This window comes from Dreissena polymorpha, chromosome 9 (assembly GCF_020536995.1).
Source record: "Dreissena polymorpha isolate Duluth1 chromosome 9, UMN_Dpol_1.0, whole genome shotgun sequence".
NCBI lineage: Eukaryota > Metazoa > Mollusca > Bivalvia > Myida > Dreissenidae > Dreissena > Dreissena polymorpha.
The window spans coordinates 36,123,818-36,148,116 of record NC_068363.1 but is presented as its reverse complement, the minus strand read 5'-3'; the positions used below and the strand labels follow the sequence as shown (position 1 = coordinate 36,148,116).

At 34.8% G+C, this 24,299-nt stretch overlaps 2 protein-coding genes across 2 annotated transcripts; both read left to right on the top strand.

Annotated features, from left to right (window-relative positions):
• The first annotated feature begins 1,909 nt into the window (after positions 1-1,909).
• Positions 1,910-8,915, top strand: LOC127845966 (uncharacterized). Its single transcript, XM_052377144.1, has 3 exons — positions 1,910-1,954; positions 2,290-2,839; positions 7,467-8,915. Exons 1-3 carry the CDS (start codon positions 1,910-1,912, stop codon positions 8,324-8,326), a joined length of 1,455 nt encoding a protein of 484 aa, XP_052233104.1. The 3' UTR covers positions 8,327-8,915.
• A 1,038-nt stretch (positions 8,916-9,953) lies between these two features.
• Positions 9,954-23,385, top strand: LOC127845965 (potassium channel subfamily T member 2-like). Its single transcript, XM_052377143.1, has 6 exons — positions 9,954-10,019; positions 17,162-17,245; positions 18,170-18,325; positions 20,043-20,244; positions 22,539-22,623; positions 23,013-23,385. The coding sequence occupies exons 1-6, from the start codon at positions 9,954-9,956 to the stop codon at positions 23,224-23,226; spliced, it is 807 nt and encodes a 268-aa protein (XP_052233103.1). The 3' UTR covers positions 23,227-23,385.
• The last annotated feature ends 914 nt before the right edge of the window (positions 23,386-24,299 follow it).

Below are 24,299 nucleotides of genomic sequence, written 5' to 3'. Positions count from 1 at the left end.
GTATTTGCGACGATCGGTAATTAACTGCCTCACACTTAAAATATTATTTAATGAGTCTCTAATGGTATGTAAAATATTGCTTGATTATCACAGTTAATAGTGTCACATGTATTTGTTATCACAGATTTTCAGTACAGACTAGTAATTTGATACATTATAGAAACAAATTTACAGATTGAGGGGAACTTAGTATGCAAAATGAAATAACGTATACATTTTAGTGTTAAAACCTACGATTGCCCATTAAAGCTCGAAAGCTTATTTCCAATCGGGTCCAGTACAAGTTCATATAAAATATATGTGTCTTAGACAGCAATGTATCGATTACATATGATTTGACACATACACAAAGTGTGTCAACACAATGTATGGTTTTCATACATATATTCAATCTTATATTAAAAGACATCTCAAGGTAGTAACCAAAAGTTGTCCCTTAAAATGATCTTAATACAGGGACTGTTTGTAAAGCACGCATGCCCACACATGGGCTGTCAGTTGTAGTGGCAGCCATTGTGTGAATACGTCAGAGTATGATTTAACCATTTAACTGTTTTTATGTTATCATCTGGAAACCATTTTACTGTTTCGAGTCACTGTTACCTTGAACTTTGACCTAGTGACCTGACAGTCAAAATGGGTCATCTGCCGGTCATGACCAAGGACCCTATGAACTTTCCTGATCCCAGGCTTAAGCGTTCTTGAGTTATCACCCGGAAACTATTTTACTGCTGCGAGTCAATGTGACCTTGACCTTTGATCTAGTGACCTGAAAATAAATAGGGGTCATTTGCAAGTCATGATCAATGCACCTATGAGTTTTCCTAATCCTAGGCCTAAGCATTCTTGAGTTGTCATCCGGAAACCATTTGGTGAATGGACCGACCGACGGACCGACCGACCGACATTTGTGCAAAACAATATACAATATACCCCCTCTTCTTCGAGGGGGGGGGGTGCATAAACGTTTATTTATTACAAATAAATGAAAAAATGCCTATTTGCGTTTCGGCTCATTCACCATCTTTTCAATTGCATTGATGGTGTACTTAAGTAAATCTTCAAAAGTATATCACAAATCTCACACAATTATCATAAACATGTCTCTCACGCAATATATTATACGGATAAAAATCTCAGCAATGTATAAAACAAAAGGTATTTCAACCAATATGTTGTTCTGATAAAACATCACACCGACCGTGTAAAATATGGATTCCAACGTTTCAATATTAAAAATTTGTTTACACAGCGTAATTTATTTCATCGGTTACGAAATAAGATTTACGATTTCATTGATGAAACGAAATACAAATTAACTGGTTAACGCATTTATTAATCTCGATACATACTTTGCGATCGAAGAAACCGTGTATTTATTGATTAACAACTCCCAGGACCCGTATTCAAAATGTTTATTGGGAAAAATTAAGGCTCTTGTCGCAGTATTATATACAACATCGAAGTTGTAACGCCAATTGCAGGCATTTTTCAAGAAATAATTGTTTACTTTCATTCCAGGTTAATCTTTACAAGTTTTAACACAATTGAAGGATTATCTCTTATATTTAAGTGTTAACTCTTTCATGTTTTTGATGAATAATTGTACCAATAAAAAAACTCTTTCATGTTTTTTTAATAATTGTAACATTTACGTTTAAACTATTATTGCTTTTTTTCGTATACATTAAAATTCTGACACACACTGCATGTTCATCTCTTACATTAAACCTTTACACCTCTCGTTGCACGACTATCTTAACCTTTTTTTACTATCATTTCAGGGTTTACTATGTTGAAACGCACAAAACTGCTTCGTTTCATGCATCTTCTACTGGTATGTATCTCCATCTACCTCTGCTTGTACTTCTACGCTTCTGGTCACCGCGGAGAAATACTAAAAAACGCGATGAATAAAGAAGCGGTTCAAGACTTTCAAGAGGGTGAATCGAAGGTAATGTATATATTATGTTGTAGTTAACACATGTTTTAGCATCGATATGTTAGGAAGAAGTTATTTTGAACGACTCATAAATTGTTGCATAAATATGAAAAATGCACATTAAGCTCTTAATTCCGTTTGTTAGTCACAAAATACATTAGGATTAATAGGTTTGGGTGTGTGGTCTCTAGTGTAAGTTTTAGAGACTATTTACGATTGATTTAGTCGACATGTTTAAATGCCGCTCTTGTCATTGATTGTAAATAGAACAACTTCAAGCAATAAAAATAGTATTCCTCAGTAGAGACGCTACCAATTATTAACATTTTGTGTATTTCTCCTTGTAGTTTGTGTGGACCGACGAGTTCGTGTCCGTATTCCTCTTCCTCATGCAGGAAAGACGCCAGAAAACAGACACAGTCATGGAAGTTCCTGCCATCAATGCAACCATCGCCGCCGACTCAAGTGCTAAAAATTTGACGAAACAAAAAACTCATTTAGTTCAAGCCATCAATGCAACCATCGCCGCCGCCTCCAGTGCTCCGAATTGGACCCAACAAGAAACGCATTTAGTTCCTGCCATCATTACAACCATCGCCGCCGCCTCCAGTGCTCCGAGGTTGACCCAACAAAAAACTAATTTAGTTCCTGCCATCAAAGGAACCATCCCCGCCGCATCCAGTGCTCCGAATTTGACCCAACAAAAACTCATGCAGTTCCTGCCATCAATGCAACCATCGCCGCTGCCTCCAGGGCTCCGAATTTCAGCCATCAACAAACTCATTCAGTTCCTGCCATCAATGCAACCGTCGCCACCGCATCCAGTGCACCGAATATCACCCAACAAAAAAACTCATTCAGTTCCTGCCATCAATGCAACCATCGCCGGCGCCTCCAGTGCTCCAAATTCTACCCAACAAACAACTCATACACTGGTCATCGAAAACGACGACAACACTTTATTTTTATTTTTTTATTTAATATAACTAAAAAAAAGCAAACATTATACATGTACATACATTGCAAACATGTTTTCCTTCAAGAAGATAACAATACAGTTATGGGTGCATATGCACGTACAATAGAATGTTATTGTTTTTTTTTAAATATTTTTTCTTCAAAATATACCCACTCCGCATGGAACAATAGTGATAATTGTGGTTTAACCAGAGGTTATTATTTATGTCTTTTTGCAATATGAAGAGTTAACAAAAGAAAAAAAGTAAGAAAGAAGTATAAAAAAGGAGAAGCTGGAAGCTCAAAACTGACCGTCAAGTAATCTCTGATAAATTGTATTAAATTGTTCAAGATTATCGGTTTTTAGGGCTATTTCTTGTTCTATATCAAAGCGTAATTTTAGGAATGTAAGGAAATTGTTGAAATCATATGGTTGGTGCATTGTTTTCAATTTAAATATATAATATTTCATTAAATAAATGATGAAATTAATTGTTTGCATGTTTTTATTATATTCCATCTGTCCAAAACAAATTAATTCGTAGTTAAAATATAATAAAATGCCTTTATCATACATGTAGTCCGCTAATCTGTTCCATAAATGTTGTGCTACCCGGCATTTCCAAAACAAGTGTTCAATATCTTCATCGTATTCATTGCACAGATCACATAAGTTAGAGTTAGTTAGTTTGCACCGGAAGAGGTATGTATTTGTAGCTGTTAAACGCATAATATATTTATATTGGAAGCATCTTAAATTTGTGTCCGTACAAGTTTTGAACACTAGCGTGTATATCTTTGCCCAATTTAACTCTTTATTTTGAAAAATATTTTGCCATCTATTTTCCGCATTCGAATTTGTATTTTTTATTTCAGATAGCTGAAGATTGTATAAAAATTTATTTGGTTGGTACGAAGTTTTGATTATATCTAGTAATGATTTTTTCCTTAATCCTGTTATAAAACGCTCATCTACAAGTTCCAATATGTCTTTTGGTATGTTATTTATAAGACTATTGTATTTAAGAAAGTCATTGTCTGATGCATTAAAGATATATTTGAAGTCAGTAAAGCTATACAATTTCTTCACGCGAAAGTCAATTAACTGATCGACAAATACGATTCCTTTGTCGTGCCAATCTTTCCAGTACAAAGTTTTATTTTCAATTTGTATTTTACTATTATTCCATATAATATGTTTGCTGAAGTTGTGTTTATAGCAATTTTTACATGTATTCCATCCTTGAATTATGTTTTTTAAAAATTCGTTGTCTTTACATATACGTTTAATATCTTTAGTTTGTAAATTTGATTCAAATAGTAATTCTCCTCCGTATTTCTGTAGGATTGTATCATATATACACTTCCACATACTATTATTTTCTGTAAGCAGTCGTTTAACCCATGACCCCTTTATAGAATTTAGGAACATTTCAATGTCTGTTAATTTAAGGCCTCCATTTGTATAATTCATTATTATTTTGCTGCGTTTTATTTTGTCGGGTTTACCATCCCATAAGAAGTTAAAAATTTCCTTAGTTATTTTTTGTATGGTGTGTTGAGGAGGGTTTGGTAATACAGTGAATGGATATACTAATTTTGGTAGTGCGAATGTTTTTATTACTGTAATTTTCCCTAGTAAGGTCAATTTTCTGTGTAGCCATTGTTTAAGACAATTACTGAATGCACATAATTTTGGTTCTAAGTTCATGGACGTATTTTTTATTTTACAATTATAAAAGGATAACCCAAGAGTGTTTGCAGATTCTGATGTCCAAATAAATTTGTGATCATTGCAAAACCGGATTGTAGTATTCTTGAAAAGCCCTACTCTTAAAACTGTTGATTTTGAATTGTTAAGGTTTAATCCAGATGTTTTCCCAAATTGTGTTATTACATTGACCAAATTTTCAAAAGAGTTTTGTTCACCGTTATTGAAAAAGGTTGCGTCGTCTGCGAAGAACGACTGTTTTATTTCTATATTATTTACAACAATACCCCTAATGTTCTGGTCTTTTTCAATATAATTAGACAATATTTCGATACATATTACAAACAGGGACGATGAGAGAGGGCAACCTTGCCTAACGCCATTTTTTATCTTAAAACTTTCCGACATGTATCCATTGTTCATAATAATACTACTTATATCATGGTAAAACAGCTTTACCCAACGGATAAGATCATCGCCGAAATTAAAATGCTGTAGACACTTAAACATAAATTCATGATTTAAAGTATCATATGCCTTTTCAAAATCTGAAAAAAATAAAAGACCGGGTATTTGTTTGTTTTCAAGGTATTCGATTATTTCGAAAATGAGTCTGACATTCTCCCCAATATATCTCCCTTTTATGAAACCTGTTTGTGAAGGTGCTATTATTGAGGATATCGTTTTTTTAATTCTATTAGCGATGGCTTTTGTAGCTATTTTGTAGTCTACATTAAGTAATGATATTGGTCGCCAATTTGATAAAATAGTGGTATCCTTATTAGGTTCAGGGATTAGTGATATAATGCTTTGTTTTTGAAAGTCAGTTAGATGTCCGTGTATAAATGAATAGTTTATTGATTCGATGAAAGTTTTTTTAATGTCATCCCAAAAGGTTTTATAAAATTCTACCGTTAGTCCATCTGAGCCCGGGCTCTTGTCATTTTTCATTTCTTTTAAGGCATTATAACATTCTTCTTCGGTTAGGATACCTTCACATATATTTTTATTGTTTTCACTAAGGCGGTTTATCGGTGTGTTAAAGAAATCAATATTTGATGTTTTATCATACTGTTTTTGATAAATGAATTGATAGAATTTCACTTCTTCTGTTAATATTTCATTTTGATTTGTTATAAATTTATCATTCACTTTTATACATTTAATAGTTTTCTTCTCTGCGTGTCTTTTTTCTAGGTTTGCGAAAAAAGCACTGTTTTTTTCATTACTTTCAACGTATATAGCTTTTGATCGCAGTAAAATACCGTTGATTTTTTTGTCTCTTAAATTATCCAATAACATTTTTTTATTTGATAATTCTTTTGTGTCTATATTATCCTTACGTATCAAGTTTTGTTCAAGAGCTTCTATTTCTTGAATTAGTTCTTTTTCTTGTTTATTGTCTTCTTTTTTCTTTTGACTAGCAAATTTTATAGTTGCATTTCTAATATTTCCTTTTACCAATTCCCATTTAGTGTTTGCGTTTGAGTGTTTATTGTTGTTTAAAACTTCTTGCGATGTGTTTTTAATTAGTGATTTATATTCGGTATTTAACAGAAGGCTGTTGTTTATTTTAAAATAACCAGGTCCCCGTTTTTGTGATGTGAAATTCATTTTTAATATAACACATGAATGATCTGTTTTATATCCTGTTTGAATAATACAATTTTTTGTTATATTGCATAATGTATCTGTGATAAGAAAAAAGTCAAGTCTGCTGAAAATTGTCGGTTTACCGTTAGAGTGCCATGTAAATTGACATTTATTAGGATTATGCATTCTCCAAACATCCATTAAATTATTTTCGTCTATAATTTTATTTAAGTTATCTCGACAATGTTTATGTGTATCGGCTCGGCCGTTTTTCTTGTCTAAATTAGTGTCTAAAACAGTATTAAAGTCACCCCCGATTAAAATATTTTCGTTGGTATCTTGTAAGAATTTAGCTAGAGTTTTGAAAAGAAGGGTGTCGTCTTTGTTAGGCCCATAAATATTAATAATCGTAAGACTTTGTTCATTGATTTCTAGTGTTAAGGCTTGAAGACGACCCTGTATAATTTCTTTGTAATTTAATATTTTTACTGGCAGTGTATCGTTAATGAGGATTGCTACTCCTTCGCTGTTTGATTTCGTGCCACTAAAATAGGCTTGTCCCTTCCACTCCCGTTCCCATGATTCTACTATGCTTTTGGTCGAATGTGTTTCTTGCAATAGGTACTACGCAAATTTTTTATTTCTTAACCATTCGAAAACTTGATTTCTCTTTTGTTTATTACCTAAACCTTTAACATTCATTGATAATATTACTGTTTCCATTTTACTTTATAGTAGTTTGATTTGAACCAGTCAGAGAGTTTCCAGTTATTCAATTGTGTCAAAAGATTCATTTTTAGTAATACCAAATTATTATTTGTTGACGTGTTATATTATAAAAAGAATCGTTCCAAACAAGGGTGTTAGCGACCCTTTACTATTCATTATTTCTATACATGTAAGTATTTACTGTACACGCAGTTGTGGCTTTTTACTTATTAATACAAGAGTATTTTCCAGCTATTCACTTCAATCAATTTGTGTATAATCATGTGTAGTTAATGTGAATAAGAAAAAAATATTAATTGTAATGCCAATGTAGTTAGACTATTTGTTTTTTGAATATGTGTTCAGTGCTTGTTTTAATTTTGTTAATAGCGTGTTGTTTTTTTCTGTTCAAAGAAGGTATTACATCACGATATTGTAACATCGTATGTACAAGTACAAGTACTTAATTGATGGTATAAGTTACATTGTGCAAATATACATCACAATAACAATTAATCATAAAAATGAAATACATGTAGATATATTATTATGCAGAGTTTCTGGGGACGTTTAAATCAAGGATTCTCTCAAATTCAACATTTCCCTTACTTACACTCTTTACCTCATGGAATGAAAATCAAGAAAAACATCTTGTTCATAACCTTACTCTCATAAACTGGCGGTCATTGCACCCTTACGTGATTCCCGTGGTTTTTACTAATGAGAGCTCAGTTATCAACGAGTGTAACAAGGCGGGCGTCACGACGTTGCCGCTTTCAAATGTTGCAGCAGACGGCATTCCCGTGCTAAAGTATATGTTTCGTGACGCAATGGACCATTTCAATACGTCATTCTATGCTTTCAGTAACGGCGATATACTTTTCACAGATACATTGATACGCACGTTAGCTCATATGATTCACTCTACAACGGGAAATTTGAGTAAGCCTGTTTTAATTGTTGGACGGAGAACTAACGTCGAAAACGTCACGTTTGAGGAAGGCTTACACTGGGAAAATATTACCCGCATTTCAAAAAGCAGAGGCAAATTGTTTGGAGGTTGGGCGGAGGACTACTTTATTACTACGCCGTCCTATTCATGGAATAAGGTAGCGGAGGTTGTGATAGGGCGGAGGGCGTATGACAACTGGCTTGTGTATAATGCGAGAAAAATGAAATACACTGTCATAGACGCTACCGATACACTAGTGGCTGTACATCAGACCACAAAGGCAGGGAATTTTGAAGGTCACAGTCACTCTAATAGGGACTACAATCACAATTTATTGGCCAAAATGTATACAAGAATACCATACCAAGCCGGTGTTGTTGGTTGTATAGAAATGTATACTCAATATGACTTAAAACAATTTCAGGTTAAAGTTAGAAAGGTTCCTGCTTATTGTAGCGTGTGATATATTTAGTATTTTTTATTTCATGTACAATTTTTTCGGCGTTGCTGCCTAAGCTCTATCACCAATACTTCTTGCAATAATGTATGCAGAGTAAACATTCAAGGCCAATCGAACAGGGTAAATTTAATAATTTTAGAAAAATGTAAACATATATCAATTGTTTAACGGTAACCCGTAACTGTGTCTTTTTTTCAAAGCATTACAAATAATATTATTGCTCAAATAAAACTGTTGCAATGCATATTTACATGTATATCATGCACACTAATTTAACACAATTTTGAACAGTTGTACACATCTTGTGTTAAAATCATATTGTCACGTGCGTCAAAATAATTTACAAAACTTTTTGCTTTGTAATTTGTAACCGTGCAAACATTACTAATCAGATGTGGAAATACTCGATCGAGTCAATCATGAAATTTTTTTTTCGCAAAGAACTCATGATTGCTCAGTACAATTAAGTTGTTGATTTGCTTGACAATATATCCACTAACTATATAAAAACGAACTGTTTGCTATATAATTATGTCAGAAAATTCCCAATAGTGTTAAAAAAACACATACAATGACATTTTAGTGTTAAGTATTCAAATGTTAAGTTGCGTTATTCCTTCCAGGGATGTTTAGTCATCAGGTTTATTTATTGTATTTTGTACGATTTGAAATTGAGTATTAACTTTTAACCAAATTCTCATATTTTAACACTCGTTTTCCAAATTTACTATTTTATATGGACACCTTGTAATACTGAGGTGAGCAATATGAACTGAGCGATATGAATTAGTTCAGACCAGACTTCTTGATTTTACAAACGATGTACTACATGTTAATCACACTAATAAGCAGTGTATTTTAGTTGTATATAAAAACGATATATTTCGTACGGGTATGCAACATATACAATTATAAACTGCATCATTGTTAAGGCAAGTTATTTTTTTTTAAACTAGGGAATCATTTTAACTAAAGCTGGAACTTCACTTGTGTATGGTAAAACCATACTGTTTTACTCTTTCGATAAAGGATAAATTATATTAGATTTATATGCACAAAATATCAATAATTCGTCATTATTATTTTCAAATTGTTTTTAAAATAAACTTGATTAGACATTGTTTTTTTTCTAGTTTTCTGTGAAGAGATAACACGCTGGTGTGATTATATTTTCTTTGTTCTACTGTTTGCGCCCCAGTGATGTATATATAGATGTATATATAATGCATTTCTGTATAAAAAGTCTTGCTTGATCAATATCTATGTTAATAAGAATGAGACTTGTAATAAATTGGGATGTAAAAAGGTTTAAAAAAGGTGAAGGCAATTGCTGAACATTTCTGTGAATCCTGAATTGTTCGGAAACATTTTCTGTATTTTTTTTGTATATGCAGAATACCACGGCATTAGGAAATATACGACGAATAAACAAAAATCCAAATGTCGTATGACAATTAAAAACAAAACTGAAGTTATTTTGATTTTGTTAATATATTTAGTTCGTGTGCTTTATTTTCAAAATTTAAATGCTACTATGAAATTTGATATTGTGTTTCATGTTAACAAACGTGAAATGTTTAGTCCAAATTTTTTTTGCATTTGTATACGTATGACGAGTTTGAATACTTAAATGTATGGATTTGCATTCTGTGTAATGGAGGAAATAGATCTCGAGAAATTTCAAATGAGTTTTGTTGTATGAGCCGGCATTCTGTCATCAAAAACAAGCACGCCAATTTGTTTACATAGCTATTTGTTTATTAGAAGAATCAAATAAATAACTGGTTTCAATCGCAATCGCAAATTATAAAAACTAGTAATACACGTTTAACAAAAAACGGCCACCGGAAAAACTTTGCGAAACCGAAATTTCGCAAACTTAAGTACCCTTGTTCTTAAAGATTTGCTACTTTGAGACATAGTATGCGATAAAAGTCTTATCGTTGATTAATAATTGGTTATTTTCACTCAGAAAACGCGTTTTCTTCACTATGAAATTTATAAGCAAAGTTGGGGTCCCATGGGATTTTTGCATTTTCCCATGGGATTTTCGATTTTTCCCATGGGATTTTTTTCTCCCATAATTTGCAAATGGGAGAAAAATCCCATGGGATTTTGAACATTTTAAAAAACGTGTTTTATTCGCGTTTGCAGGTATTTTAACGTTATTTAAGGACTGAATATTGGTTTTATGCCAATTATATATATAAATATATAGTAATAAATAAATCCCATTTTAAAATGGGAGAAAAAAAACCCATGTTTTTTTTTTATTTTGAGAGATTTATTCATGAAACTTTCAGAAACATCATATTTTATGAAATGATGAACAAATACGATATTTTAATGCGTTTAGTCGTGTTTAAAAAAAAATCCCATGGAATTTTTTTACCCATGGGATTTTTTTCCAATGGGATTTTTCAGTTTCGTAAGCCGAATAAGTTTCTTAATGCGAAAAACAACAATAAAGGAAATAATAATTATAATAATGAATAAAAAATTGAATAATATAAATAACATGAATATTTTTAAAATAAGTTACAATTAAAGGTTTATGCTAGTAGAACTTATCATTTCTTGTTCGAGCAGATGGTTGAGTCCAATTGGTGAGTATGCCAGCTTAGAACCAGTATAAATGCATCGCAGACAGACAACGCTGTCATACTGTACACACCGCTGAGTAACAATCTTTATTGCATTTCATTTTGCAACAGAAAATGAACTCCGTAGTATAATTGATCTTATATATGCCCTCTGCTTTTGAAAGCGTGCAACACATTAACATAACAATAAGTCCATGCCAAAAACTATGTGCAAATTCCATTCAAAGCTATATACACATTATAAAGGTCAGATGACCCGCGTCATGCGAAAATGGGTCTTATGTCATATGCGGTCAAAGTTGGTCCATCCTAGCTTGTCCAACCGCGCAGTCTGGTCAGGTTCTACGCTGACTGATATATAAAGTCAAGCCATGATTCGTGGTCTCATATCCAAACTCGGTAGCTCCTGTGCGAAACTTTCACCGGAAACGACGGCACCGAGACGGGCGCTCGAACTTTGCGGATGCGCGTTATATGTTATATATAATAGCGCGATGTGTTTGTTCTTGCCTCAAATTAGTAAGCCCAATCAGCATTTTTATTGTGTTCTTTGCTTCTACTATTAACAAGAACTTCAACCGATACGAACATGAATTTTATTTTAATATGTTTATTTAATGCTCGGAAAACTCATTGTATATTTAGACTACTACTTATAAAACAAAGTCGGGTTTTCAACATCTGTTTTCGGCATATAAATTGTTATTCCAAACCAGATTTTACGCACTTTACTGTACAAAATACCGTTAGGGCCACCGTGGTTACTCATTAAAATCCAGAGGGCGAGAATGCGGGAACGCGAAAGTACGATGACGACAGTGCGACAATACGATGGCGACAATGCGTTCGTACGATTGCGAAAACGCGCTAGTACGATGACGACAATGCGACAGTGCGACAATACAATGGCGGCAGTGCGATAGTACGGGGGCGACAATGCGATAGTCATATCGTACTGTCGCCGTGGTATCATCGCAATGTCGCCATCGTTCTATCGCATTGTCGCCATCGTATTGTCGCACTGTCGCCATCGCATTTTTGAATTGCCGCCATCATACTATCGCGTTATCGCATTGGCACCATCGTACTATCGCACTGTCGGCTATCGCCATTGTATTGTCGCACTGTCGTCATCGTATTTTCGCACTGTCGTCATCGTATTATCGCACTATCGAACTGTAGTATTGTCGCCATCGTACTATCTCACTGTCGCCATCGTATTGTCGCACTGTCGTCATCGCACTGTCTGATTGTCGTCATCGTATTATCGCGTTCTCGCATTGTCGCCATCGTACTATCGCATTGTCGCCATCGTATTGTCACCCTGTCATCATCGTATTGTCACATTGTCGCCATCTTACTATCGCGTTCTCGCCCTCTGGATTTTAATGTGTAACCACGATGGCTCTAACGGTATTCCGTAATACTGCTAAAGCACAGTATGATTAGGTCACTCCCAATGCTCAAATCTCTATGTCTATTTTAGTAACAACACATGTCTATGGAAAGATATTTAGGTAAAAATTACATCATTCGTGGTGAATATTTACATTATGACTGATGCTTATTCTAATTTGCTTTATGACAATTCCAACATGCTTGTTGTCTATTCGTTTATACTTGATGATTGCTTCAACATTACATCATTCATGATGAATATTTACATTATGCGTGATGTTTATTCTAACATGCTTCATGACAGTTCCAACATGCTTGTTCTCTATCGGTTATACTTGATGATTGTTTCAACATGCTTGGTGACTATCCAATGTTTGTGTGTTCATTATTCCTGAAACCAGTCATAATCGGTTTTGCCACTAAGCGTCATTAACAACGGCAGTTAGCAACAGGCAGTAAGCAGAATGCAAGTTACTAAATTATAACCACAGGTGGCGCGCGTTTATTTTCCGTATGTTGAATAAATAACTTTTCGGAAAAAAAGCGAAAACATCCGAATCATTTTGACTAGTAAACTGAATAAGCTGAATTAGTTCCCTTTGTTATATAATCTCCATTAAACTAAATACGTTCATTATTGCCATGAAGACCAGTAGGTTTACACAATGAATTGACTGCCGTGAATGTCTTTGATATTTGTAAGATGCAATTGGCACTAAAGATATTATACATGTATTTTATTCAGGACATAACGGGGCTGATGTGTTGGAATTGTGGCCCTTCCCTAGTCCAAATAATTACAGTAGACGTAATCTACCGATGTGCATTGCATATCGACCTCATATTTATAAAGTAGCCCAAACCCCCATTGCCACAGACCTGTGCGTGAAACTTTCAGATTTCTCTAGTCTGTTTACCATGCTATAATTACAATTTCTATAAACACATATTTATCTTTTTATGTCTATATAATGTCTGTGGTATAAAGAGAAACCTGAAAGTTACAAGTACTCGTTGGAAAAAATCAATAAATAAATGTCATATAAACAGGTTTGTCATGAACGTTGACGTCGCTCTTGGTTACCAGAAAAATTCCCACGCACGGATTTCAACCTTCATTGTTTACAATCAATTAAGTGCATAAGTACATGAATTTGTATAGTGTTTTTTAAAGGTGTATGTCCAGCCACAGGTGGTTAGCGTGTGGCTATAATACTAATTAGTGACAACATATTTTGGAATGATAAGTAATCATATTATAACGAAAAATCAACTTTTCTTAAAAACAAATAAGTTAAATATATATTCAACAAGGTATCCAACTCGAAATCATCCGAAAACGGGATGCATCGTTTTAAACAGCCATTTCTTCATCAATTTTGCAGCGATTTTCACGATCTTGGTCTTATTCAACGCAGAAATAAATTTCCTTTCTGGAAATGTATATGTCTTGCAATATTTTTACAAATACTGGGTCAACTTTTAAGAAATAACACGATACACAACTCGCGTGACCCAGCTGTGATCGATCAGACAGTATTCATGACTGAAATCTTCACGGGGAAAAGGGCATTTTCCCTGCAAAGTTCACGAACCTCGATACCATAATTCAATAAAACGTATGAAAAAACATTCTTACCGTGCTTGTCGTTGCATTATGCATCAAAACTAACTGTCCAGCGCATTTTGAAACCTTTGTTTACATACATTTCAACCAACTGACATTTTAAACACAAGAGTGATTTCATTGCTCCAATGCGGAGTTGTGTCTTTACAACTGGAGATTTCATTCATAAATACGGTCTGATCGATCACAACTGGGTCAAGCAAATTATGTATAGCTTTATTTCTTAAAATTTGACCCAGCATGTGTAGAAATATAACAAGATATATACATTTCCTAAAAGGAAATTCATTTCTGCGTTGAATAAGACCGGGTCATGAAAATCGCTGCAAAATTAATTTAGTAATGGCTGCTCAAAACTATGCACCCCGTTTTCGGATGATTTCGAGTTGGATACCTTGTTATATATAAAACGATAGTGAATTTTTGTTTATAGAAAATTTGATTTTTCGTTTTAATATGATTATTTATCATTCAAAAAGATGTTTTCACTAATTTTTATCATAACCACACGCTAAGCACCTGTGTGTCCAGCACGTGTGCCGGGAGAACAGGGCTTAATGTATTTTTTTGTTAAGCTCTATAATATTTATATCCAATCTGTATGAAAAAATGTCGGTGAACATTGTTCCGGTGTTAATTTTTGAAAATATTGAGGCATTCGTTAATTATGGATCTAAAACGGAACATTAATCCGCAAAAAAACACCGGGCATATTGCATATTAGATCGGACACATGAAATTATTTCGAAAGAAAGCAATAAGAGTTTCAATTCTACATGAGTAAGTCTCGCTGTGCACGATTACGCTCTTACTGCTCGTGTATATTTGACTCTTGGCAAATACCTAGTGTTTTATTTTGCTTAATCTAAATTGTGTCATGCATCTATATGTACTTAAAGCAGCATGACCAACAGCTCTTTCATGTGTGAAAGAGATTGACACGAAATACCTACCCATCTATAATAAAGTTTATATGTGCACTTCAATATTATAGTTTTATAGCATTTTATGTGGTGCAATATAAAAGTACTCTAGTAAATTTGAAATTATGTAATCGATTTCCTCTCAACATACATGCAAAGTTCCAGATAACTTTATCAGCAAAATCTTGGTTAACACTCTATAAAAAAAATCTAGCCTTAAAGTCTATTATTAATTCTTTTTTTCAGGTAAGTATAATTTTTGGCACATCCGCATTTAGGTTTATAGTCTAAGAAGAGCTCATGACAATTGCCGGGTTACAGCAGACTTTTTGCGATAAAAGGACCAGATAATGGAAAACGTTCGGCTTTGCGACTGTTGTAAAGATGGTCTGTTATTCATAATAACGTTTAAGTGCTGTTGATTTCATAATTGTAATGAGGGCCTAGACGAGTGGGAACTCATTGATAAAATGTTTACATTATATGCATTGATATTGAGTTTTACGCATGATCACACATTTTGAATTCTTATTTTATTTTTCCAATGTGTAACCGTACGCACAGAATTTAAGTCTACTTTTTTACTAAATTTAATTCAATTTTTTACGACTTTAAGCGTCTTATTTGGAGCTCTGCATACATGCATTAGTAGCATATATTGAAATATATCCATAGACTTTCGTTGGTTATTGAAGGTAAATTACTTTACAAAATCTACTGACGTTTAGGTTAAACAGATTGTTAAAGTTTTGAGCAAACAAGGCCAAGATGTTCAAATAATAAAATATTGGCAAGTTTGTTTTAATATTAAAAACAAGAGATGTGTATGTCAGAAACACAATGCCCCTATTGCACCGCTTTGAAATAAAATTTCAATATATCATTCGGCAGGTTTAGAAATTATCTCCCTTTTAAGGCTTATTACTTCCCTTGGATTGTATTGTTTGACCTTTGACCTTGAAGGATGACCTTGACCTTTCACCACTCAAAATGTGCAGCTTCATGAGATACACATGCATGCCAAATATCAAGTTGCTATCTTCAACATTGCAAAAGTTATGGCCAATGTTAAAGTTTTCGGACGGACGGACATACAGACCGACTGATGGACAGTTCAACTGCTATATGCAACCCTAACGGGGGCATAAAAACACACATCATCATGAGGCGTTCCTAAACGTCAGTAGATTTTGGATCAAGTAATTTTAGTGATTTTTTTGTTAACCATTTAGTGTATGTGTTTATGGTCAACAAATTTGCATTCTCTAATAATTTTTACATGTTGATGATGATTTGCTTTGTAAATTATATTTATTTGGATCTTTAGTTAAAAGATTGTTACTTTAATTGGCAGTTAAAAGTTTTGAGTAACAGGGCACAGGAAAAGAAATAGAGGATATTTGTTGGATTTGGTGGGATATTGATTTGAATTCACGAGTCAGATCATAGAAAATAATATTTTCTCAAGTGGTGATTATTTTTAACCAGGTTTTCCGAAGGAAAAAACTGGTTATTAGATTGGCGAATGCGGGCGGGCTGGCTGGCTGGCTGGCGGGCTGGCAGGAACAAGCTTGTCCGGGCCATAACTTTGTCGTTCATTGTGAGATTTTAAAATCATTTGGCACATTTGTTAACCATCATTAGACGGTGTGTCGCGCGAAAAAATTACGTCAATATCTCCAAGGTCAAGGTCACACTTTGAGTTCAAAGGTAAAAAATAGCCATAAATGAGCTTGTCTGGGCTATAACTATGTCATTCATTATGAGATTTTAAAATCATTTGGCACATTTGTTCACCATCATGGGACGGTGTGTCGCACGAAAGAATCACGTCAATATCTCCAATGTCAAGGTCGCCACGACTAAAAATAGATTTATTTTAAAACAAACTTACAAAGGGGGTTAATTTTGTTTGTTCATTTCAAAAGTTCAGTTTGAGTTGTCTCCCTTTATCATATTTTTTTTCACAATGAAAACCTGGTTTTGTGACAATTTTGTCCCTTGTTGTATTTAAACTGGAAAAATATATTAAAATAATGATGTCATTATGTATGAAACAATGTCATTTTAAAATAAAACAGTGAAAATTATCGATAATTTTCACAGTTACTTTTCACGGTTTGAAACAGTTTATGATTAGTTTTACTTCACTTATATTTCTTTTTAAACGGCCATATAATAAATTTAAATGGAGAGCATTTAATAAATATTGATACACCTTTTGGAAAATTATGAAATATTATATTTAAGTGTCATCCTTCCTGTATGTATTAAATATTTGTTCCAGACGTATGTGAAAGGTTACCTTATCACCTTTGTGAGACTGCTGCTTGGAATTGACGCTGAACACAACTCCGGGCATCTCTCAAGTGTAAGCACACATTGTTGTATACATGTAGTGTCTTTATTGCAATCTATTTGTAGTAACTTTATTGCTATCTATTTATAGTACTTTTTTGTTTGAATCTTTTTATAGTTTGTTTATTGCAAACTTAACCCTTTACCTCTTAGATATGTATTTTTACGAATATGTAGTCCCTTTAAAGTTACATTTTATTTAAAACCTGTCTTACTGTATTACTGTAAGTGTTTAAGGCTTCATTTCCAACCATTAAATACTGATGAGCACCAAACAGCATAAAACCTGAACAGACTGCAAGTAACTCGCAGGCTGTTCTGGTTTTATGCTGTTTGCACATAGCCATTTTCACTTTGCTTCTTAGTGGGAAAGGGTTAAACAATCTGTAGGGAATAGTGACTGGGTGTAAAACCAACATGTGTATGTACTCCTTTTCCCCTCAAAGGTCAGAAAGAAACCGTACAAGATCCTTTCAACAAACAGTGTTTTACCCAATACATCACAGTAAATATTCCCACTCAGAAGCAAAGTGAAAATGAGAAGTAAGGTCAATACAAGGAAAATGTTTATATGGCTTAAAAGACATGGCCCAGGATTAGACAACAAACATTTCTTTATTTGAGCCTCATTCTGGGAAAATAGCGTTAAATGCATGTGCATGGTATTATTGTACAGTCAGCACAGGCCAATCTGTGATGCACTTGCCATCCTAATTGAATTCACACTTCAAAGGGACTTCCCTCAATAAAAAAAATCCATCAAAACGGAAAGTGTCCTTGATTATTCTGTGTGGACTGCACAGGTAAATCTGGAATAACGCTTTACACACATACATGAAACCCCATTTTCTTAGTGCAAAGCTCTTTTTTGTATTCATGAGGTAAATGTAAGATGTGGCAGACTGAATGCTCAATTTATTGTCCTTTCAACCTACAGATCCGTATAAAGCGTACGACCCTGGCACGATACAAGACGTATAGGGAGCTCTACCACGCTCTCTGCTCCACTACCGGGGAGATCCCAATAGCCCTGTACACTGACAACCAGTCCAATGTGACATCAACTGCTACACCCACCACCACAACCCCAGCGGTATGTTTCTGTAGTGTAGACTTGATCAATATGGAAAATTTTGATGATTTGCAAGTGTCATTTTTACTGCTTTTAAACAAGGGAAATGTTATTGGTGTTTGTATATATAAAAAAATGGTGCTACTTGTCATATTAAAGTAAAATGTATTTTATATAAGTTACTTATTATATGATTTAGTTAATATTGACAATTTTATATTTATACATCATACCATTGCCACAAAAAATGTTGTAAAAGACAGGGGCGTAGATAACCTCCCAACATTGGGGGGCGGTCCAGTTTCTGTGCTGGGCACATAAAGAGGTTCGTTTGAGAGGGTTGTCCTCTCCCGTGGTTCCGAAAAAAAATACAATTACAATTAATATGGTGCGTTTTGGGGAAACTTTCATGTAAATGTTATTATTTTCTTTCCAAAAACTCTAATTACAACATAAAATTAAGTAAATGTTTATGTATTTTAATGACGGAGTTTAACAAGTGATATCTCTCCCACGTCACGCCTCGTGGCAGGAAGCGTCACCAGTCGCTCAACCGCCTCCTTGTGGCACTCGCTTTCGTCGTGCTTCCGGAACTTCTCGGTTTCCGCTTTCCAGATCAACGTTAGGTTCATAAAAGATAAGAACGATCGCAAATTAAAATTTAATACTAATATACATACCTCATCGTAGTGGAGCCATGTGAAGGAATCAAACCAACAAGATTGGAATGAACGCTGTTCTGGCTTTTCTTCCGGAATGTACGCTTAGGAAACACAAAATTTCGAGGCTGATTAGGAATACTCATTTTGAACATTAAACAATTACACACATGATATTGTTTCAATGATTTCTAATCAAATAATAACTGATGTACTTAGAGAACAAAAATATTTTCAAACTAATTACTTTTTTCACGCGTATATTTACTCAACATTGTTTTAAGTGGCAGTTACCTTTGAATTAAAGCGATCAATTAAAATTAAAAGAATTGCCTGTCCCTAATAAAAACACCGACAGTGCAATCACGGAAAAGAACAATAAAACTATTAACGCAATGACATTTACCCTGGCCCCTAGTTTATGACACCAAACAAGGGATATTGACACATCACTATTGGCAACCTCAGAGCAGACGGAGAGGGGACACATGGCTTCTTCACTGACGACGCGTGATTACAAAAATACTGGTTTTGGGGCGGCGATTTTTGGGGGATTTTAGGTTTATTTATATAACGATGACTAGCCGAAATATTGGGGGCGGCTGCCCCCCCCCCCCTGCCCCCCCCCCATTAACTTTGCCCCTTAAAGAAAAGTTTGTTTATTTTTTACAAAAAAAATCCTACCTGGTTGGTAGATATTGAAAATTCCATTTAATGCTAAACATGGGATCCAATATGTAAAGTATAAATTATCTGAAAAATGGATGAACATTGTTAAAATAAGCTGTGAAAAAAACAACAAGAATTGCACCTTAGATGTTTTTCAAAATTGTCTTGCATGCCTTGTCATTTAACAAATGAGTCTTTCTGACTAAACGGGGATTAATGAATGTGTTTTAAGTGTCTTCACAGATTAGCCTTTGCAGTCTTCACAGGCTAATCTGGGATGAAACTTTCCACCTTTTCTCTTATGCGAGATGCCTTGGTGTATGACACACGTGCCCATAAATGAGTCAGATTGTTAATCAAGTGTTTTAAAATTAAGGATGTAGGATGTAAATACCGCTAAATCATTTCAGAACAACAACAACCCGTACGAATCTTTGACGCCTAACGGCAAGAAAGGTCACCGTGGCAAACACAACGACATTCTCAGCCGTAAGGCAAGCAGTCATGTGATCATACAGAAGAACTGGAACAACCAGAACCCGGAGCGTGAGGACATCACGGACCTGATACGCAACCGCATGAAGAGCCTTGACCTCTCTGTCAATGACTACTGTGAGTTACCTTGGGGTTAAATATATTTGAGCCGTGATCTGTGAGAAAGGGGGTTAAATGCATGAGTGTTAAGTGTTGTCCCAGTGAGAAAGGGGGTTAAATGCATGAGTGTTAAGTGTTGTCCCAGTGAGAAAGGGGGTTAAATGCATGAGTGATAAGTGTCGTCCCAGTGAGAAAGGGGGTTAAATGCATGAGTGTTAAGTGTCGTCCCAGTGAGAAAGGGGGTTAAATGCATGAGTGTTAAGTGTTGTCCCTGTGAGAAAGGGGGTTAAATGCATGAGTGTTAAGTGTCGTCCCAGTGCAGCCCACTCAGGCATATCAGGGATGGCACTTTCCACTTTTATGATATTTTTTCTTAAAAAAAGTCTCAAAGTGTTGCCCCTGATTAGCCTGTGCACAGACATTTAATTTCCTTTTTACCGAGCGCAGCCTATTTTGTTTCACGAACAAACATGGTATACATTTGCATAGCATATACAGTTAAAACTGAGTCATATTGTTCAAAAAAGGATTAGAAGAAAAGATCAAGGCAAGATCTTATAGGGTTCGTCTCCAATATGAAGTCATTGCAAGTTTGTGTTTTACATTTCTTTAGGTAGCAGGCATGTATTTGAACAATACAATATATCAAATATAGTTTAACAATTGACGTAAATGAACACTACATGTATCTAGTAGAAGGGAGTTGATTCCTCAAGGTTGATGAAATACATGTGAAGACATGTAGGACAAAAAAATACAAATCCATTCTGTTGGAAAATAATAAGACAAGGAAGTTGTTTGCCTTGAAAGACAGCAAGATATCAAAAAGTTTACTACATGTAATGTAAAAATGAACTTCATCGAACATAAGTTTGTTTTTCTCCATGTCAAGTCTTTAATCATCAAAAAATGTAGTTTGTATGGTTGGAGAGGTAGATGGAGCAATTCTGCTGAAAAATACTACTCTTTAGTGTGTAAATTGTTGACATTCTAAAACATAATAAGAAATGTGAGTAGCCTTTGTTGAATTTCCCCTACTTTCTGTCACTTTGGTTGGTACTGAGACTGGTAATTATCCCCACGCTTTTCCAATTATTATGTGGTTATCTCCACCGTCTGTCAGTTTGTGCGTCGATCTCCTCCTACATAATTAGCACTAGAGCCTTGAAAGTTACACACGTGGTACCTATGAGCATATGTGCGACAGTGCACTATTTTTAATTTTGATCTGACCCCTGGGTCAAAAGTTATGGGGGTTAGGGTGGGGCCAGATCAGAGATTTTCACTCATTTTACTAACAAACATGTGGCGTGGGGATACGCGTCAGCCTTTGTCGCGCCATTTCTAGTTATATCTATATCCCCTCTGTGTATGTTTTCTTCTTTATGTCCTACTGTGATGCAAACAATCTGATGATTATTGGAAATGTTTGCATTCAGCACTTGGACATGTCTGTCCATGACTGCTCTTACAGGTGTTCTGGAATAGGAAGACCTTTCATGCTAAATATAAATATAAATGCTCCATTTCCAACCCTTAGATATTGAGGCACAGCAGAAAACATTTAACCTGAACTGCCTTCGAGTTACTCCCAGGTTGTTCTGGTTTTTCGAGTTACTCCCAGGTTGTCTGGTTTTATTCTGGTAGCATATAGCTATTTTCACTTTAGGAAAGGGTTAAGCCTTCTATCAGTGTGTGAACTTTTGGGAGAATTAAGCCAAAGCTGCCTTCATTACAGATGTGAAATATAGGTTACATTAACCAATCAGAATGCAACAGTTATTCACTTCATTACACTTTGGGTTAATATGGCATTTCTCATGTAAAGGAAGTCTCATTTATATGAAAATAGCTCCTACATGTAGGTGGAAAGTGTTGTACCTGATCTGCGTGTGCGTACAGCAGAGACTAAACTGGGATAATGTCTGCCCGCAGGCTCATTTTGTTTGATCAATGCAGTCTGCACTGGCTGATATGGGACATACTTAATCTGGGATGAAACCAAGCGTTGATGTTCCAAGAGTGTGGCTCGTTTAGTGTGATCATTGGTCTGAAATACGAAGAAAATAAAAAAAAATCGTAACCCTTTCCCTCTCAAAAGCAAACTGACTGGCTTTTACAAATAGCATTAAACCAGAACAGCGTGCGAGTAAATCATCAGTTTCTAAGGGTTGGAAAATGAAGCCTTTAAAACTTGAATGTAAGAATGATCTTTAATTGAATTAAAATTTTTAAGGGGCTAGCATTAGTATCTAAGTGATAACGGGTCAAGGAACTTGATTAATACAAGCCTTTGGTTTATTCCTCAACAGGTGATGCGGAGTACAAGAAGAACGACATCTGCTACATGATCCTCAACCCGTCGCCGAAGAGAAAATTGAGAGCTGGGGACCTTGTGTAAGTGGTGTGGCTTTTTGTAAATGCAGCTGTACTTTAATGTGAAATTTTGGATACAAACGATTGGCGTTCTGTAAAAAAGGGGTTTAATGCTTGTGCGTAAAGCGTCGTCCTAGATTAGCCTGTGCAAATCAGGGACGACCCTTTCTGCCTAAACTTGATTTTTGCTGAGATGAAACTTTCTTTAAACAAAAATATCATAAGAGCAGAAAGTGTTGTCCCTGATTAGCCTGTGCGGACTTCACAAGCTAAACTGGGACGACACTTTATGCAAATGCATTTAACCCCATTTTCACAGAGCAAGGCTCCAATAAAAACTGTTGTTTGTTGTACAGTAAACATTTACTCATCAATAATCAAATACATGTGTATCCACCATTCCCCCTCAGGTATGTGATCCAGCCGAGCTCCATGTTTGCCATCCCCAGTCGTCTAAACCGCACAAAGCAGAAACGTGCAAATATGCAGCGCTCTGGCTCTGACACAGATCTCAACAAGCCCACGAACAAGGACAGCGCCTTCTCAAGGGACAGAACTCACTCACTGTCGTCACAGGAACGTAGCACAAGGAGTAGATTTACTGTGGGCTCTGTGGAAATTTAGTAGAGTGACTACCCTTGTGAGTTCTGTAGAAAAGAGTGACTTCCCTTTTGATATATGTGGAAAAGAGTGACATCCTTTGAGTGTTCCTGAGTAGAGTGACTTTCTTTGATTGTTCTGTGGAAAAGACCAACTTCACTTGATTTTTGCAGAAAAATGTGACTTTCCTTGAATATTCTGTGGCATAGAGTGACTTTCCCTGAATATTCTGTGGAATAGAGTGACTTCCCTTGATTTTTGCAGAATAATGTGACTTGCCTTGAATATTATGTGGCAAACCCCTCGAATATTCTGTGGAAAAGAGTGACTTTTCTTATTTTTTGCAGAATAACATGACTTCCTTTGAATATTATGGCATAGAGTGACTTTCCTCAAATAATCTGTGGAATAGAGTAGACTTTCCTTGAATAATTTGTGGAATAGAGAGACTTCCCTTAAGTAATTTGTAGAAAAGGCTGACTTCCCTTGCAAGGTTTTCATTGCAGAATAGGGACATTCTTTGCAGGGAATTGGCTTGGGTAAATTTTCTCAGAGTTATTGTGACTGTTTTTGAAAATTGTAGTTATGTAATTCCAACAATGTTAGTACATTGTATATACAAGTTGAAGGTCAGGTGTAATTTCTAAGTGTAATACACTAAGGGAATACATTTGTGTTTAAGTTTAAATTGAAAAAGAACAAAAACATCAGCAGACCTTGAATCATGTTCTTTATTTCTGAAATGACTTTAATGATGTTCTTTGAAGTTTAAACAAACATTAAACACAGTTTAATAGCAATATTTCTGAGGTCATTTTCCTTGATTTATAACTTCCAGTTTTCCAACTTAAATGAAAGCTGTGACATTTGTTTCTCAGGGGACTTTACTCAGAGAGCTATGGGGAACAGATTTACTGAGGTTTCTGTAGAGTGAATTCACTTGAATAAGTCTTATTGGCAATTATAAGTAGAAAGTTAAACTTTTCTGAGAGACATTTTAATAAATGTACATGTTAAGTGTGTTTCCAATGTAAGTGTGATTTTGTACATAACACAATGTCGTATGCAAAATGCTAAGATGAATTAGTTTGAAGAAT

Excerpts from the sequence above, each read along its gene's own strand:
- LOC127845966 (XM_052377144.1), top strand. The coding sequence starts at position 1,910 with ATGAATAAAGAAGCGGTTCAAGACTTTCAAGAGGGTGAATCGAAG. Across the intron at positions 1,955-2,289 it reads TTCAAGAGGGTGAATCGAAG|TTTGTGTGGACCGACGAGTT; the intron begins GTAATGTATATA and ends TTCTCCTTGTAG. Across the intron at positions 2,840-7,466 it reads AACCATCGCCGGCGCCTCCA|AGTTTCTGGGGACGTTTAAA; the intron begins GTGCTCCAAATT and ends ATTATTATGCAG.
- LOC127845965 (XM_052377143.1), top strand. The coding sequence starts at position 9,954 with ATGTATGGATTTGCATTCTGTGTAATGGAGGAAATAGATCTCGAGAAA. Across the intron at positions 17,246-18,169 it reads ACTCCGGGCATCTCTCAAGT|ATCCGTATAAAGCGTACGAC; the intron begins GTAAGCACACAT and ends TTCAACCTACAG. Across the intron at positions 18,326-20,042 it reads CCACCACCACAACCCCAGCG|AACAACAACAACCCGTACGA; the intron begins GTATGTTTCTGT and ends AAATCATTTCAG.